Source organism: Oryx dammah, unplaced genomic scaffold, assembly GCF_014754425.2.
Source record: "Oryx dammah isolate SB20612 unplaced genomic scaffold, SCBI_Odam_1.1 HiC_scaffold_24, whole genome shotgun sequence".
Taxonomy (NCBI): Eukaryota; Metazoa; Chordata; class Mammalia; order Artiodactyla; family Bovidae; genus Oryx; species Oryx dammah.
The window spans coordinates 20,902,557-20,915,992 of record NW_024070208.1 but is presented as its reverse complement, the minus strand read 5'-3'; the positions used below and the strand labels follow the sequence as shown (position 1 = coordinate 20,915,992).

Sequence of the window (13,436 nt, the reverse complement as noted above, 5' to 3'; positions counted from 1 at the left end):
CATCAGCTGCTCCAGGACGAGGCCAGCCATTTGTCTCCTACACTCAAAGAGACTAGCAAAGTCCTACTCCCAGCCGCATTTTCTCTCTATTGTTAGCCTTGAAAGCTCTTCTTCCTTTGCTGAGCTTCTCTTAAACATAACAGAAACATCAGGCTTGCTTCTGCTTCATGATAGAGAGATCTGCTGAAATAGCCAGTCTTTGGGCTTTGATTTGGGGTTCAAATATTTGGTTTGGAGAGATAGGCATTATCTCTTAGTTTAATTTACCTTCTGCCTTTGCTAGGCTGATCTCACTTTAGACCTTGGCCCTTCACTCACTGGGTCTCTCTCTCTCTCTCTGTTTTTTGTTCCAGGGCCTGGACTTATTTTTAACTCCTCGAGGGAACCCTGCCAAGGCCTCTGGCTCAGCAATGCAGAGAGCCTGGTCAGTGGAGGAGGCTGAGCTGGCCAGTGGGGAGGAGCATGAAGAATCCACACACTGCAAATGAACCCTTGGATAATTTTTTTGTTTAACTGCTGGTCTCCAAATTAATTATGCATTTACTCTGATTTCAAATGAAGCTTATCATTTAGAGATGCTCCTTGAGGAACCCTTTGTAAAGTAATGAGTTTTGCAAATAGGTTTTGCTTTGGAGAAGCAAAATCCAGCACCATCTTTTAACTTTTTGACCTCTTGGGGTTTTGTATTTGTACCTATTGGGTTTTCTTAAAGAAAGGCTCACCTCTCTTTAGAAAGAATGCAACCTTCAGTGCAAGGATGTAAAGATTTTGTGCTTCAATTTGCCTTCTGATGGGAATTATATCTGTATTTGCTCAACTGCATAAGCGCTCTTGCCTATTTGGTTTTGAAAAATGATGGCTGTATACTCAGGATGTGATAAGGTTTAGAGGCGCTCTCCAAGGTAACTGCACAGACCTTAGAGTCAGCCGCCTGGGTTCTGTAATCCAGGTCTGGCCGACTGGAGCAGGCTGAGGAGCCCGCCGACAGGACGATGCAGCCACTCACCTGGGCAGGAACACCTCCATCCGGGCTCTCTTCAGGCTGGCGGTCCAGGCGTGGAGGAGGCTGGCTGTGAGGTGGGGCTCAATGTGGCTGAGCGGTGTGTCTCTGTCCCGAGGCAGCACCAGGAGTAGGCTGGCCGCGTTTCCCAGGTACGGCAGCTCCAGCACCCCCACCTGATGGCCCGCAGGGTCCTGAAACTGGCCTGGGGGTTCAGTGGATGGGGGATCAGTTCTGTCCGGGAGCCCAAGGAAACAGACAGTGCTGGACCCTGGGAGGGGCCAGCTCCCAGAACTGGAACAATGCATTTTACTAACAATCAGGGTGTCTACCTCACCTTCAGGGAGCTGTTTGAGGACCAAGACTGTTGGGAGCTTGTGGCCACCTTTGCTGATCCTAAGACCTAGAATGTCTCTAAGAAAGATATTCTCATGTGGCTTGAGTCCTGGGGCCTGCAGTGGCTGGGCAGGGTGGGGGTGCTGGCACTCGGGAGAGCCAAACCCCTTCTTAAAGGGACAGCCACTACAATCCTGGCCTGTTGTTACCATATCAGGACCCAGGCTCTTGGTGCTAGATTTTCCTATCTTTCAACCAAAAGCTTCCCAGGTGGCGCTAGAGGTAACCAGTGAACCAGTGAAGTTGCTCAGTTGTGTCTGATTCTGCGACCCCATGGACTGTGGCCTGCCAGGCTCCGCTGTCCATGGGATCCTCCAGGCAAGAATGCTGGAGTGGGTTGCCATGCCTTCCTCCAGAGGATTGTCCCTGACCCAGGGATCGAACCCATGTCTCCTGAATTGAAGCGCTGCCTGGGTCAGCAGTAAAGAATCTGCCTGCAACACAACACAGGGGACGTGGGTTTGATCCCTGGGTTGGGACAATCCCCTGAAGAAGGAAATTGCAATCCAATCCAGTACTCTTGCCTGGAGAATCCCATGGACACCAGAGCCTGGCAGGCTACAGTCCATGGGGTTGCAAAGAGTCTGACTGAAGCGATTCAGCACACACTCATGCAGCCAAAGCTCTAAGCCTAGATGTCACATGGAATTTCCCAGTGTCTGAAGCACTGCACACCTGTGTGTGCAAGCATGCTCAGTTGCTAAGTCACCTCTGACTCTTTGCAACCCCATGGACTGCAGCTCACCAGGTTTCTCTGTCCATGGAATTTTCCAGGCAAGAATACTGGAGTGGGTTGCCATTTCCTCCTCCAGGGCATCTATCTGCCCACGTCTCCTGCATTAGCAGGCAAATTCTTTACTGCTGAGCCACCTGTGAAACCCAAAGCATTGCAAAGACTTAAGAAAACAGGAGTTCAGGCTGGATTAGAACTGGTAATTTGTACCCTGTGACATAAACAAGTGGGCTTCAGGATGGACAGCTGGGAGCTTGTGTGTGATGGCTATGACTGGCCAAGGACAAGTCCAGGCCACACTTCCAGCCTAATTCCGGAAGTGTGTGATGGGACAGGTGGCAGGTGGCAGCAGACACAAGCGGCCAGAGATCAGGAGACCCAGAGAGGGTTTCTGGTGAATGCAGATGCAATGGCCAGACCCAGTGATGGGGCAGGGCCGGCAAATAATAGGGAGCAATCTAGGCGAGCTGCATTGACTTGGCAGCCTGTGGCAGCCCCAGTCTCAGGCAGAACTCCAGGCTCGATCCCTTCCCTGGGAGGACAGGGGGGCCTGGGCCTCAGGGTGGACAAACAGCAGGGCCAACTGGCCACTGCAGCAAAATCTTACAGTCACTAGGGAAAGACAGGGGCATGGTTCATATACCTTTTTGTATCTGCTCAGTAAATACTTGCTCAGCCTCCGTTATGTGCCAGCCAACCTGCACTGTGTGCTGGGGAGAACAGGCACATCTCGGAGTCTGCCTGCCAGCATCACCCAGCAGACAGATCAGCCAGCATGGCTCACAGCAGTGACAGGAAAGCGTTAGGAGCAAGAATTATTGGGCTGGCCAAAAAGTTTGTTTGAGTTTTTCCGTAATAGCTTATGGAAAAATCTGAACGAACTTTTGGGTCAACTCAATGGCTCATTGGGTAAAGAATCCACCTGTGATGCAGGAGACCTGGGTTTGATTCCTGGGTTGGGGAGACCCTCTGGAGATGGGAAAGGCTACCCACTCCAGTATTCCAGCCTGGAGAATTCCATGGACTGTATAGTCCATGGGGTCACAAAGAGTCGGACACGACTGAGCGACTTTCACTTTCACTTTTCACTTTCAATACAATCCATTGTAAATATATACTTATTCAACAGATGTTCTTCCATTCCCATCTTACTTGACCTCAATGAATAATTATTGGTTGAATAAACTAATGAATAAATGCACTGGGAACTCACAAGGGTCCTTGGAGTCAAAGCAGGATGATACCAAGTGTTCTCAACACCAAAGCTCCTAAAACACTGTTTTAAGTCTCACTGACTTCTTCTGGAATAAGAACATAGTTAGTCCCACAAGCTGGAGGGGGCTGAGCATGCAAACCAGGGTTTGGAGGAGTGACCAGGAGAGGAGATGTGAGGCAGGCAGGGTGGCGGGGCCCTTCCTGCCTGGTCTTGCTGGGCCCCCCACCCTGGAGCATGCACAGCACACACAATAGCCTGCTGGGAAGGGGAGCTGCATGTGCACCCCACCAGGAGGGGGATGAGTGACTCCAGCAGGATGGGCAGGCAAAGCGATGCGCACTTCCGGGTGGACATGCTCTAGGGAACCTTCTAGACTGAACTCTCCACCGCCCATCATTTCTCAGCACCAAACGCTGAGGCAGGTGTTCATCTTGAGGGGATGACTGCCAGGCAAAGCGGTTTGCCCAAACAGTTACATGACTCCCCGCTTTGCTCCGTGCAGAGGGAAAGGCCAGGCATGAAATTGGGGTACTCTTCCCCATCGGCTCCTTCACTGTCCTGAGTCTCCTCCTCCCTGGCCCTGCCTTACTCCACGTTGTGCCTGGCACCGCAGAGGGACCCACAGCGCCACTCAGATACATCCTTTTAGAGCAGAGCCCAGCCCTCCCTTCCCGGGCTCCTCCCGCTCACCGTGGTTGACCTCGGCCATTTGATACATCATGGGAACCTCGAGGGCCAGGCCCTGAGCGCAGGTGAAAGGCAGGAGCTGCGTGTCCGAGAAGGAGAACTGATGTCGCCAGGCGCTCTGGAAGGACATGGTGCTCACCAGCACCAGCTGCGCAGACTCCGCGCTGCCACTGCGCCCCCACGTGGAGCCCACCGGTCCGTCCCCTGCGAGCAGAGAGCAGGGGGCAGCTGAGAGGCTGCCGCCCGCGTGAGGCATCCTCTGAGGTGGGTTGTGGCTTGCTTGTTCGTACTCTTAGCTGTGTAACTGTGGTGCTTGTAAAGAGCTGTGATTGGAGACCAGGCTTTAATTTTTATTTTTTTATGTATAGCTTGGGGTGCTACGGGCTGGTTCCAGTTACTTCTGGCTAGTTCTGGCTGGGATTGTTTCCCAGAAGCAGAAGGCCTGCCCTGCTCAGGCAGACCCCTGGCGGGGCGGGTGCGGGGGGGGGGGGTTGGTGAGACTCAAAAGTAAGACTGGGTGCTGCACAGTGTTGCCCCCACCCCCCACTCCCATCGCCCCAAGTGCTCTTGGGCCTCATCCCTGGCGGAGCCTTTGTTTACATGATGACCTCCAGGGCACGGACTTTAAGTCTCTTGCCTTACCTAAGAGGGGAGCTGGCTGGCCACCTGTCAACAGGCTGCGTTCTTCCAGCTCTTTATCCCTTTAATAAATGTGCTTTGTGCTAGGCTCTGTCTTCAAGGCTGCAGCAAACCCTCCTCAACTCCTCCTACCAACCAGCTCTGTTGTTATTCCCAGTTTTAAAGATGGGGCCCCAAGGTTGTCCAAGGTCACATACTTGTGAGCAACAGAGCCGCTATCTGCCCACTTGCCCAAGATGGAGACCTTGGACTTGAACCCAAGCAGCCTGGCCCCGGTCTTCTCAGGTGTACCATCTCTTTCTTAGAGGACCGTTCACCCCTGGGGTTGATAGCAGCTGACCGTGGCTTCGGGCCTCCCAGCAGCACCACGAGCTGCAGCAGGGAGTTAAACATTTTGGAGTAAACTGAAAGACGTTGTGAAATGTTGGAGTGAACTGCGAGGGGAAACCCCCTTATCAATACAGATCTGAATGTTCAGTTTGCCTCTGCGTGCCTGCCCACATGCTGACTCTTGATTCATGAAGTGCATGTTCCTTGTTCTGCCTTTTAAACTTTGGGTCTTCAGTGCTCTCCCTAGTTCTCTGTAACCTTTGTAATCATCAAGGACTCTGGAGCCAGACTGCCTGGGTTAGAATCCCCTGCTCTGTGGACACAGGGCTGGAGGCCCGATTCCCTGTGCCTCTGTTTCTCCGTTTGTAAAACGGGGACAATGATGGCACTTAGCTCTTAGGATTATGGCGAGGGGAGACTGAGCTCGTAACCACAGAGTGCTTAGAAGAGGGCTGAAGAAATCAACTGAGCACTCAGTAAGTGTTCGTGACGCTCGTCATCTTCGACGGTAATTACAACTGCACGATATGTGTGCGTGCTCAGCCCAGTCTGACTCCCTGCTACACTACGGACTCTAGCCTGCCAAAGTGCAGGTGCTGATTTTCATTAAACCATCCCTAATTGCTGCACACTAAGATAGCCCTGGGCTAAACATTGTATGCAGTTATTACATACAGTTATTTCCTTAAGCGAAATTCCTAAGAAACCACGTTTTGGGCTCCTACTGCATTTTGCATTGAAGAGGGTTAGTGGTTGATGAGAACAGAGCTCAGTGGAAACACACCTGGGGATGTTGCATGGCACAAAGTCTGCTGGGATTCTGAAGAGCACCCTTTCGTGTGTGTGTGTTGGGAGGCGGGGGTGTCTGTCCCTGGGGGTGGGGTGGGGTAGGGACAGAACAGAACCAAAAGTGAGCCCTATTCACTCCAGGGTCAGGTTTCCCAAGAGGACAGGCCTCTGCTGCAGCTGAGGGCTGCCTGTGTACCCATTGCATGGCTTCTGATGGGTAACAGCTGGGACTTGTCTCCCCAGCCCTCCTCCATTAACCTCATCAAGGTGGATAGTTTTTTCTTACCTGTGGTCTGCCTGGGGCCCCATCCGTTGGCCAGCATGGCGGTGCTGTTGGGCTCCCTGAGGTTGGCCAGCTCCAGGCTGCTGTTTGCCCACCGGGAGACCTGCTCCACGAAGCAGGGGGCAAGCGGCGTCCCCGTCTGCACGTAGAGGGTGCAGGCCAGCTCCAGCTTGGCACCCAGGCTGGTGCTGGGCAGCATGGCATAGACAGCCCGCAGCCATTCTCTGACCTTGGGGTCTGCAAAGAAGATCAGTCAAAATGGTGAGTGTAAGACAGGAGTTACCTCCGGCTCTGCTTGCTGGATACAGGGGAATGGGACCCCTGCCTCTCCACTCTTAGGTCCTGAGGTTCATCCACCGTAGACAGTCAGTTTGGAAAAGTGATAGCTCAGTTGCTCAGGGGTTAACCTGAATCCACAGATGAAAAGTCAAGGGGGAAGAAACCAGGAAGATTTGAAAGAAATCAGGCTGTTGTTGTTTAGTCACTAAGTTGTGTCCGCCTCTTTGCGACCATGGACTGTAGCCCACCAGGCTCCTCCGTCCATGGGATTTCAGGCAAAAATACTGGAATGGGTTGCCATTTCCTTCTCCAGGGGATCTTCCTGACCCAGGGATCAAATCCTCATCTCCTGCATTGGCAGGTGGATTCTTTATCACTAAACCACCTGGGAAGCCCAAGTCTAGCTGAGATTAAGTCAGATAGAAAAACATTACCAACCTCCCAAAGACTGTGCTTCCTAAATTTCTTGAGCCAGATATATGCTGCTGCTGCTGCTGCTGCTAAGTCACTTCAGTCATGTCGGACTCTGTGCAACCCCATAGATGGCAGCCCACCAGGTCCTCTGTCCCTGGGATTCTCCAGGCAAGAATACTGGATTTCCTTCTCTGAGCCAGAATACGTGGAGCAGTGCTAAAGCAGAGAGACCTGGGCTGGTGGGCAGAGGGCTTCAAGTATGTACAAGGCCAGTGGATTTATGGGGAACATCACGAGTAGCAGTGCTGGGCAGTGACCAGGGTGTTGAATTGTCGATATCTCTGGTACAGGGACTCAACGTTCATCCCTACGACTACACATCTGAGTAGCGTTTGGATGTAGTCTTTTGTGGAACTCTGCTTTCAACCTGGAAAATCTAGGGGCAAGGTAAGGACTCCTCCCATTCCGCCATCTCTCCGAGCCCCAGCAGACAGCCCATTATTCATGTCAGCGGGAACCTGCGGGAATGTTGAAATACCAGGCATTTGAAAGAGTGCATAGCTTCTGCCTTCCTGGTGGTGGACTCCTGGTCATTTATAGCTCAGGCAGGAGGCCGTTCCCTTCTCTGCATATTCACGGGGGAATTCTTTTTCACACTACTGTTCACAGCTGTGGCCTCTCGTCTCCCCAGGCATGTGGAGCTACTGCTGAGTCACGACACAGTGGCGTAGCCTCCTGACCTGTGCACACAGGGCTTTTCCAGCCAGCAGGACCCCTTTGCAGGGAGGCTGCCTGTGGAACACGGCCCTTCTTTCTCCTTTTCGCCTCCCCTTCATCTTAGGGACGGCCCCCTGGCTGCCCACAAGTCTCCGCCGTGACTCCCAGGTTCTTTGCACCCTCTTTCTGTCCACCCTGCCTCCACCATCTCTCCCAGGGCACCAAGTGGAACGATCCTCCTACCTGGCTTGGGTGCCTGTCCATTCCATGTCCCCTCACAGAGGCCAGGCCAGGAGACAGCAGCAGACGCATCCCCCCACCACCCCCAACTTGCCTGGCTAAAGTCCTTCTGGGGGGCAGCGGCACCCAGAACACACCCCGGGCCGGGGGCCGCAGCCACCAGGCTGCAGGATGCGGCTGTGGGCAAGTTTACTCCACAGAAGTTTCACCACCAAAGCCGCATCTTAGAATCTACTGCTGTAAAAACTGGACTCAAGGCATATATACATACATAGTCTAGCAAATCACAGCCTAACTCAAGTGCTTGTTTTTGTTTTAATGAGAAAAAACTGAATGAAAAAAATAATACTCATCAGATTGTCCTGTCCTGAGGAAGGTCATAAATACTCATCGAATCACGTCCCTGTAGGGTGTAGACTGTCTGCAGGGGTGAATGGAGACATGTCTGTGGTCCTTAGTGTCACATGACCTTAGGGGGTGTCACAGAGCTCTCCTCTCCTCTCACCCTCTCGGCCCAGGGGACCCGCCATCCTTCCAGACAGACACGCCCAAGGCGCAGAGTCAGTGGGCTTGAGAAATCTTATCTCCGCAGGAGCCTGGTTTGTCCCTACCATGAGCACATCGGAAGTGGTTTTCTAGATGCTCCTGGAATGAATATATATCGTCAGAATAAAAAATGCTGAAGGTTGACAAATTCTGCTAAACCCTCTGCAAGCAGGATCACTTTTAATCCTCTCAACAACCCTGCGAATTACGTGCAATTATGATCGCATTTATAGATGAGGGAGCGGGGGTTCAGACAGATTAATAAAGTTGCTCAGTGTCATCTGATTGTCGGGGTGGTACCTCACCACCCCCTGCCCCCTGCTCCCTGCCAGGTGAAGGACAGGTGGGCTGGGAGCAGTCTGCCCCTCTGCTGGGGAGAACCTCGCAGAGCCTCCTGTTTTGCCGAGTTGCCTGTATTTCCTAGTCTGGTCTCTGCTGTGCTTAGTCGCCCAGTCATGTCCGACTCTTTTCGACCCCTTGGACTGTAGCCCGCCAGGCTCCTCTGTCCATGGGGATTCTCCAGACAAGAATACTGGAGTGGGTTGCCATGTCCTTCAGTGGGGCAAAAGGTACTGACTTGCATAGTGACAAACTGCGCCTCTCCTGCAGCCCTTGAAACTACTGCCTCGATTCCTCTCCCCTCCCGCTCCCCCTCCTGCAAAGCCGTCTTTCCTGCTGGAGGGGTTGGGTGGCTGTAAGAGCAGGGGAGGGGAGGACTGCAGTAAAGCAGGGGTGTACTGGGGAGGGGTGGAGAGTGTGAAGTGAGGGTCCCTGGAATGGCATGGATTGGCAAGAAAATGCCAGAAGAAATGGTATTTTTCTGAGTCCTGCTGCAGACCAGCCTTTTAACTCATTTGAGAGACCAGCGTGGAAAGAGCCTTCCTTCTCAATATATTAGCTGAACTGAACTTCTTGAATGTGACACTGAATCTAAAGGGGGGCGGTTTTGGATTTTACAGCTAATGTATATAAAATTTCCAGCTGGCCAGAACCATCTTTGTAGTGCTGATCAAAGAGAGTTAAGTTTAGGACAATGTGCAAAGGTTGGGCTGAGAGAGCAGTAAGGATACGTGTGTGTGTGTGCTAAGTCACTTCAGTCATGTCCGACTCTTGCAACCCAATAGACTGTAGCCCGCCAGGCTCCTCCGTCCATGGGATTCTCCAGGCAAGAATACTGCCGTGGGTTGCCATGCCCTCCTCCAGGGGATCTTCCTGACCCAAGGATTGAACCCACATCTCTTTTGTCCCCGGCATTGGCAGGTGGGTTCTGTACCAGTCGTGCCACCTGGGAAGCCAAGTCTGGTGGAAAACAGTGAAGGCAGGGGGCTTAGATAAATTTGTATGCCTGCTCAGTGGCTGAGAGGGAGGCTAAGGAGTTGAGGAAAGAGCACAGGATTTGGAGTCAGAAAATCTGGAATTGGAATCCCAGCTCTATCACTTTCCTGTTGGGTGAGCTGAGTCTTAGCAAATCATTAACCTCTTGCTGCTGCTGTTGCTGCTGCTGCTAAGTTGCTTCAGTTGTGTCTGACTCTGTGCAACCCATAGGCAGCCCACCAGGCTCCCCCGTCCCTGGGATTCTCCAGGCAAGAACACTGGAGTGGGTTGCCATTTCCTTCTCCAATGCATGAAAGTGAAAGTGAAGTCGCTCAGTCGTGTCCGACTCTTAGCGAGCCCATGGACTGCAGCCTACCAGGCTCCTCCATCCATGGGATTTTCCAGGCAAGAGTACTGGAGTGGGTTGCCATTGCGTTCTCCGCATTAACCTTTTGTCTCATTGGTAAAACAGGCACTTTAGGAGGCTTGGCGATTGCATATGATTTCTATAAGGATCAAGTGACATAACAACTGTAAAAGTGAGTCCACGTGCATCATCAAACAGAATTCTTCCCCACCCCCATCTCTGAGGCCTCTGTTCCCAGCATCGTTCTTGTGACAGAAAGCTGAGATGTGTGAAAGCTGACATGTGTGCTTTATTAACTGACTTGGAAAAGCATTGGAAATCCCTAGAACTTGGACCCCTGGGAAATCATATTTTCATGCAGTGAAAACAAAAATATTTTGGGAATATCACTGGTGCCTGCTCTGAAGCTCATGCCCAGCTTTAGGACCAGCTGGTGGGGATACTGGCAAAGCTGCCGGTGGTCGGGCACTTCCTGGTGGTCCAGTGGCTAAGACTCCTTGCTCCCAGTGCAGGGGGCCTGGGTTCAATCCCTGGTCAGGGAACTAGATCTCACATGCCTAGCTGAAAAAGATCCTGCATACCAAAACAAAGATCAAAGGTCCCATGTGCCACAACTAAGATCCAGTGCAGCCAAATAAATATTAAAAAGAACACAACTGCTGGTGCGCACCTGTTGGCTGGATGTCAGTGAGAAGACAAGCGCCCATTGGCTCATTGCAAACGTGGACAGAGCTCTGTTGATCAGATGGGAACAATGCCCCAAGCCCCTGGGCTGTGGGGTTCACGTTCCTGATCTGTGCTCCTTTGTAAAAGAAAGACTGGGACAGGGCAGGTGGTGGGCAGTAGCAGGTTGACTTAATCAGCACTCATGTGATTCTCTGAACCATCTGGGGGCAAACAAATGCAGGGGTATTCCATTAACTAGAACTCTGCAGCAGCACATTCCTGTTTGTAATAATTAACCATGGATCCATGAGATAATGAAGCCATTTATAAGTAAGAAAAAAAAAAAAGTGAGATTATGTTCCCCAGAGTTTGACCATTAAGCATTCTGGACATTCGGTAATTCTTGAATGGGCTCTATGGAAACCCTGTTAATCGCCACACTTTGCTTAAGCAGGTACCCTGACGTTACCTGACAGCGAAGCACCGACTGTCATCAGTTCCCTGTCTCTGCAGGGTAATTTCATTTGCGTTTCTCACTTTCCCCCTAATCCTGACTTCTGTGAGAAAATGTTTCAAGGCCGAAATGCCTGCCCCTCTTTCCTACTCCTATTTGTTCTTCATAACCCAGCTCAGGTGTCTTGTTATCTGGGGAGCCTTCCTGATCTGCTAGTGGAATAAATCATTCCCTCCCTGGTATGAGCATATTTCGCATAAGTACACTAACTGCCCCGTATTGAAAATGTGTTTCTATGGGCATTGTTCCTACAAGACTGAGAGTCTTGTGTTCAAAGGGTTCTTATATACCTGGCTGCTAAATTCCTGGCATAGCACCAGCCCACAGAGCAGGAGCTCAGAAATACTTGACGGATGGCTTTGCGCTGAATCTAATGTGGCTGGAGAGCAACTCCACGGATATGTGCATTTCCATAATATACTTGCCGAGCAAAATTCAACGTGATAACTTCTGTTTGCCTTCACTTACCCTAAGAGAGAAAACGTACTTGCAGGTCGGCCAGCAGGCTCACGAGAATTATTTTGGCAGGGGACAGGGTGTGGATGGGGTGGGGTGGGGACAGGACACACAGGTAGTGCCCGAGGCCGCCTTCTGGAGCATTCACCTTGCCAACGCAAGATGCCAGCTCCAAGGGAGCTCTTGCTATGACTGTCTTGGTATTAGTTCCTGGGTGCTCTAAAAAGGGATTAATTTATATAATTTTAATTCTCATCCTTTTTCACTGGCATCTTATTCTTAGATAAAAAAGTGTGTGTGTAAAGTGTTTGTGTTCAGATGGAGTTGGGAGGTTGGGACCAGGGCCGGAGGCCCCAAGTGGGGCCAGGTGTGGCTGACCTGGCATCACAAGACTCTTGCCCCCACTGGCAGAGGTGTTCTGAATTATGTTGGTAAATATGACTGCCTAGAAGTCACACATTTATGAAAGCGGGATGGTCTCTGGAACCAGACAGCCTGGGCTTGAGTTCCAGCTTAAACTCATAAATATTGAGTTATGTTGGTAAATATGACTCTGCCTAGAAGTCACACATTTGTTACAGCAGGATGGGCTCTGGAACCAGACAGCCTGACTTGAGTTCCAGCTTGACCACTTGCTAGCTGTGTGACCTTGGGCAACTTGCTTACCCACTCTGTGCCTAAATTGGCTTATCTCTAGAATAGGGATGATGAGATAATTACCTACCTCGATAGAGTTGTTGCTACAGTGAATTAGATTGTATTGGTAAGGTGCTTCTAGTGATTTCTGGCATCTAGTAAGCATTCTAAAAGGGCTTGTAAAATGCAATTGAGAAATTGCCGCCAAACCCAAGGGTAGAAGGGAACCTTAGAAATTTTATTAAGAGTAACCACGATGTGGGCTTCCCTGGTGGCTCAGTGGTTGGGAGTTCGCCTTGCAATGTAGGGGATGTGGGTTCGATCCCTGGGTGGAGAAATCCTCTGGAGAAGGAAATGACAACCTGCTCTAGTATTCCAGCCTGGAGAATCCCGTGGACAGAGGAGTCTGGTGGGCTACTGTCCATGGACAAGACTGAGTGACTAAACCACCACCGTGATGTAGAGTGTCAATGCCTTCTGTTGCACACTTGCCAGTGGGCAGCCTTCTCTGCCTGCCACCCGAGGCAGCCTGAGCATGAGGTCAAGTGTGAGTGTGAGCAGGGCAGTGGGCGTGAGCAGCAGAATGGGAGGAGCAGCAGTCTGCTTACCGTGGACGGTGTAGCCCAGGGCCTGGGCCAGCTGCCGGCCGGTGTTCCCCCGGGCTCCAAACTGCAGGAGCTCCAGGGGGATGAAGGCGCCAGCGGGGGAGAGGACCAGGTTGGTTTGGTTGCTGGCCATGGCCACGCTCCGGTACAGGCGAAGCGCCAGGTCCGCCCTCAGCAGGGTCAGGTCCTCATGGAGGCTGCTGGCTTCCCTGGTGGGGCAGACGTGAAGAAGGAGGAGTGCCAGTAGGAGAGACCGCATGGCTCCTGCAGGGGAGGGAAGAGACGCAGGTGAGGCAGGAGCTGCTCCATCCTGCAGAGGAGTGGGCCTGGGGCTGGTACCCAGCTGCGGCTGAGCATCCCTTAGCAGGCTGTTACCCAGCACCCTTCTACCCGCAGCGGAATGCGCCTCTGTATCTGCCTTAGAAACACTTGCTGGAAATCAAACTGTGAGCTGGAAGGCCTGGATTTTAGGCCTGCTCTGTCCTTGGAAAAGACCCTGATGCTGGGAAAGATTGAAGGCAGGAGGAGAAGGGGAGGACAGAGGAGGAGATGGTTGGATGGCATCACTGACTTAATGGACATGAGTTTGAGCAAAGTCCGGGAGATGGT

The 13,436-nt window shown here is 51.8% G+C and overlaps 2 protein-coding genes across 3 annotated transcripts in view; one reads left to right on the top strand and one right to left on the bottom strand.

The window, feature by feature from the left end:
• Window positions 1-822, top strand: part of INTS6 (integrator complex subunit 6) — a 104,137-nt gene extending 103,315 nt beyond the window's left edge. For both annotated transcript variants that reach the window (XR_005725651.1, XR_005725650.1), the window contains one exon: window positions 354-822. The gene's annotated coding sequence lies outside the window, so the exon portion shown is untranslated. The remainder of the gene's footprint in view (window positions 1-353) is intronic.
• SERPINE3 (serpin family E member 3) overlaps window positions 1-13,086 on the bottom strand; it is a 30,775-nt gene extending 17,689 nt beyond the window's left edge. Inside the window, exons 1-4 of the mRNA XM_040266967.1 lie at window positions 12,831-13,086; window positions 6,077-6,310; window positions 4,036-4,236; window positions 1,007-1,205 (exon numbers count right to left, since the gene is read on the bottom strand). Coding sequence (XP_040122901.1) covers window positions 1,007-1,205; window positions 4,036-4,236; window positions 6,077-6,310; window positions 12,831-13,086 — 890 coding nt within the window. The remainder of the gene's footprint in view (window positions 1-1,006; window positions 1,206-4,035; window positions 4,237-6,076; window positions 6,311-12,830) is intronic.
• Between the last annotated feature and the right edge of the window lie 350 nt (window positions 13,087-13,436).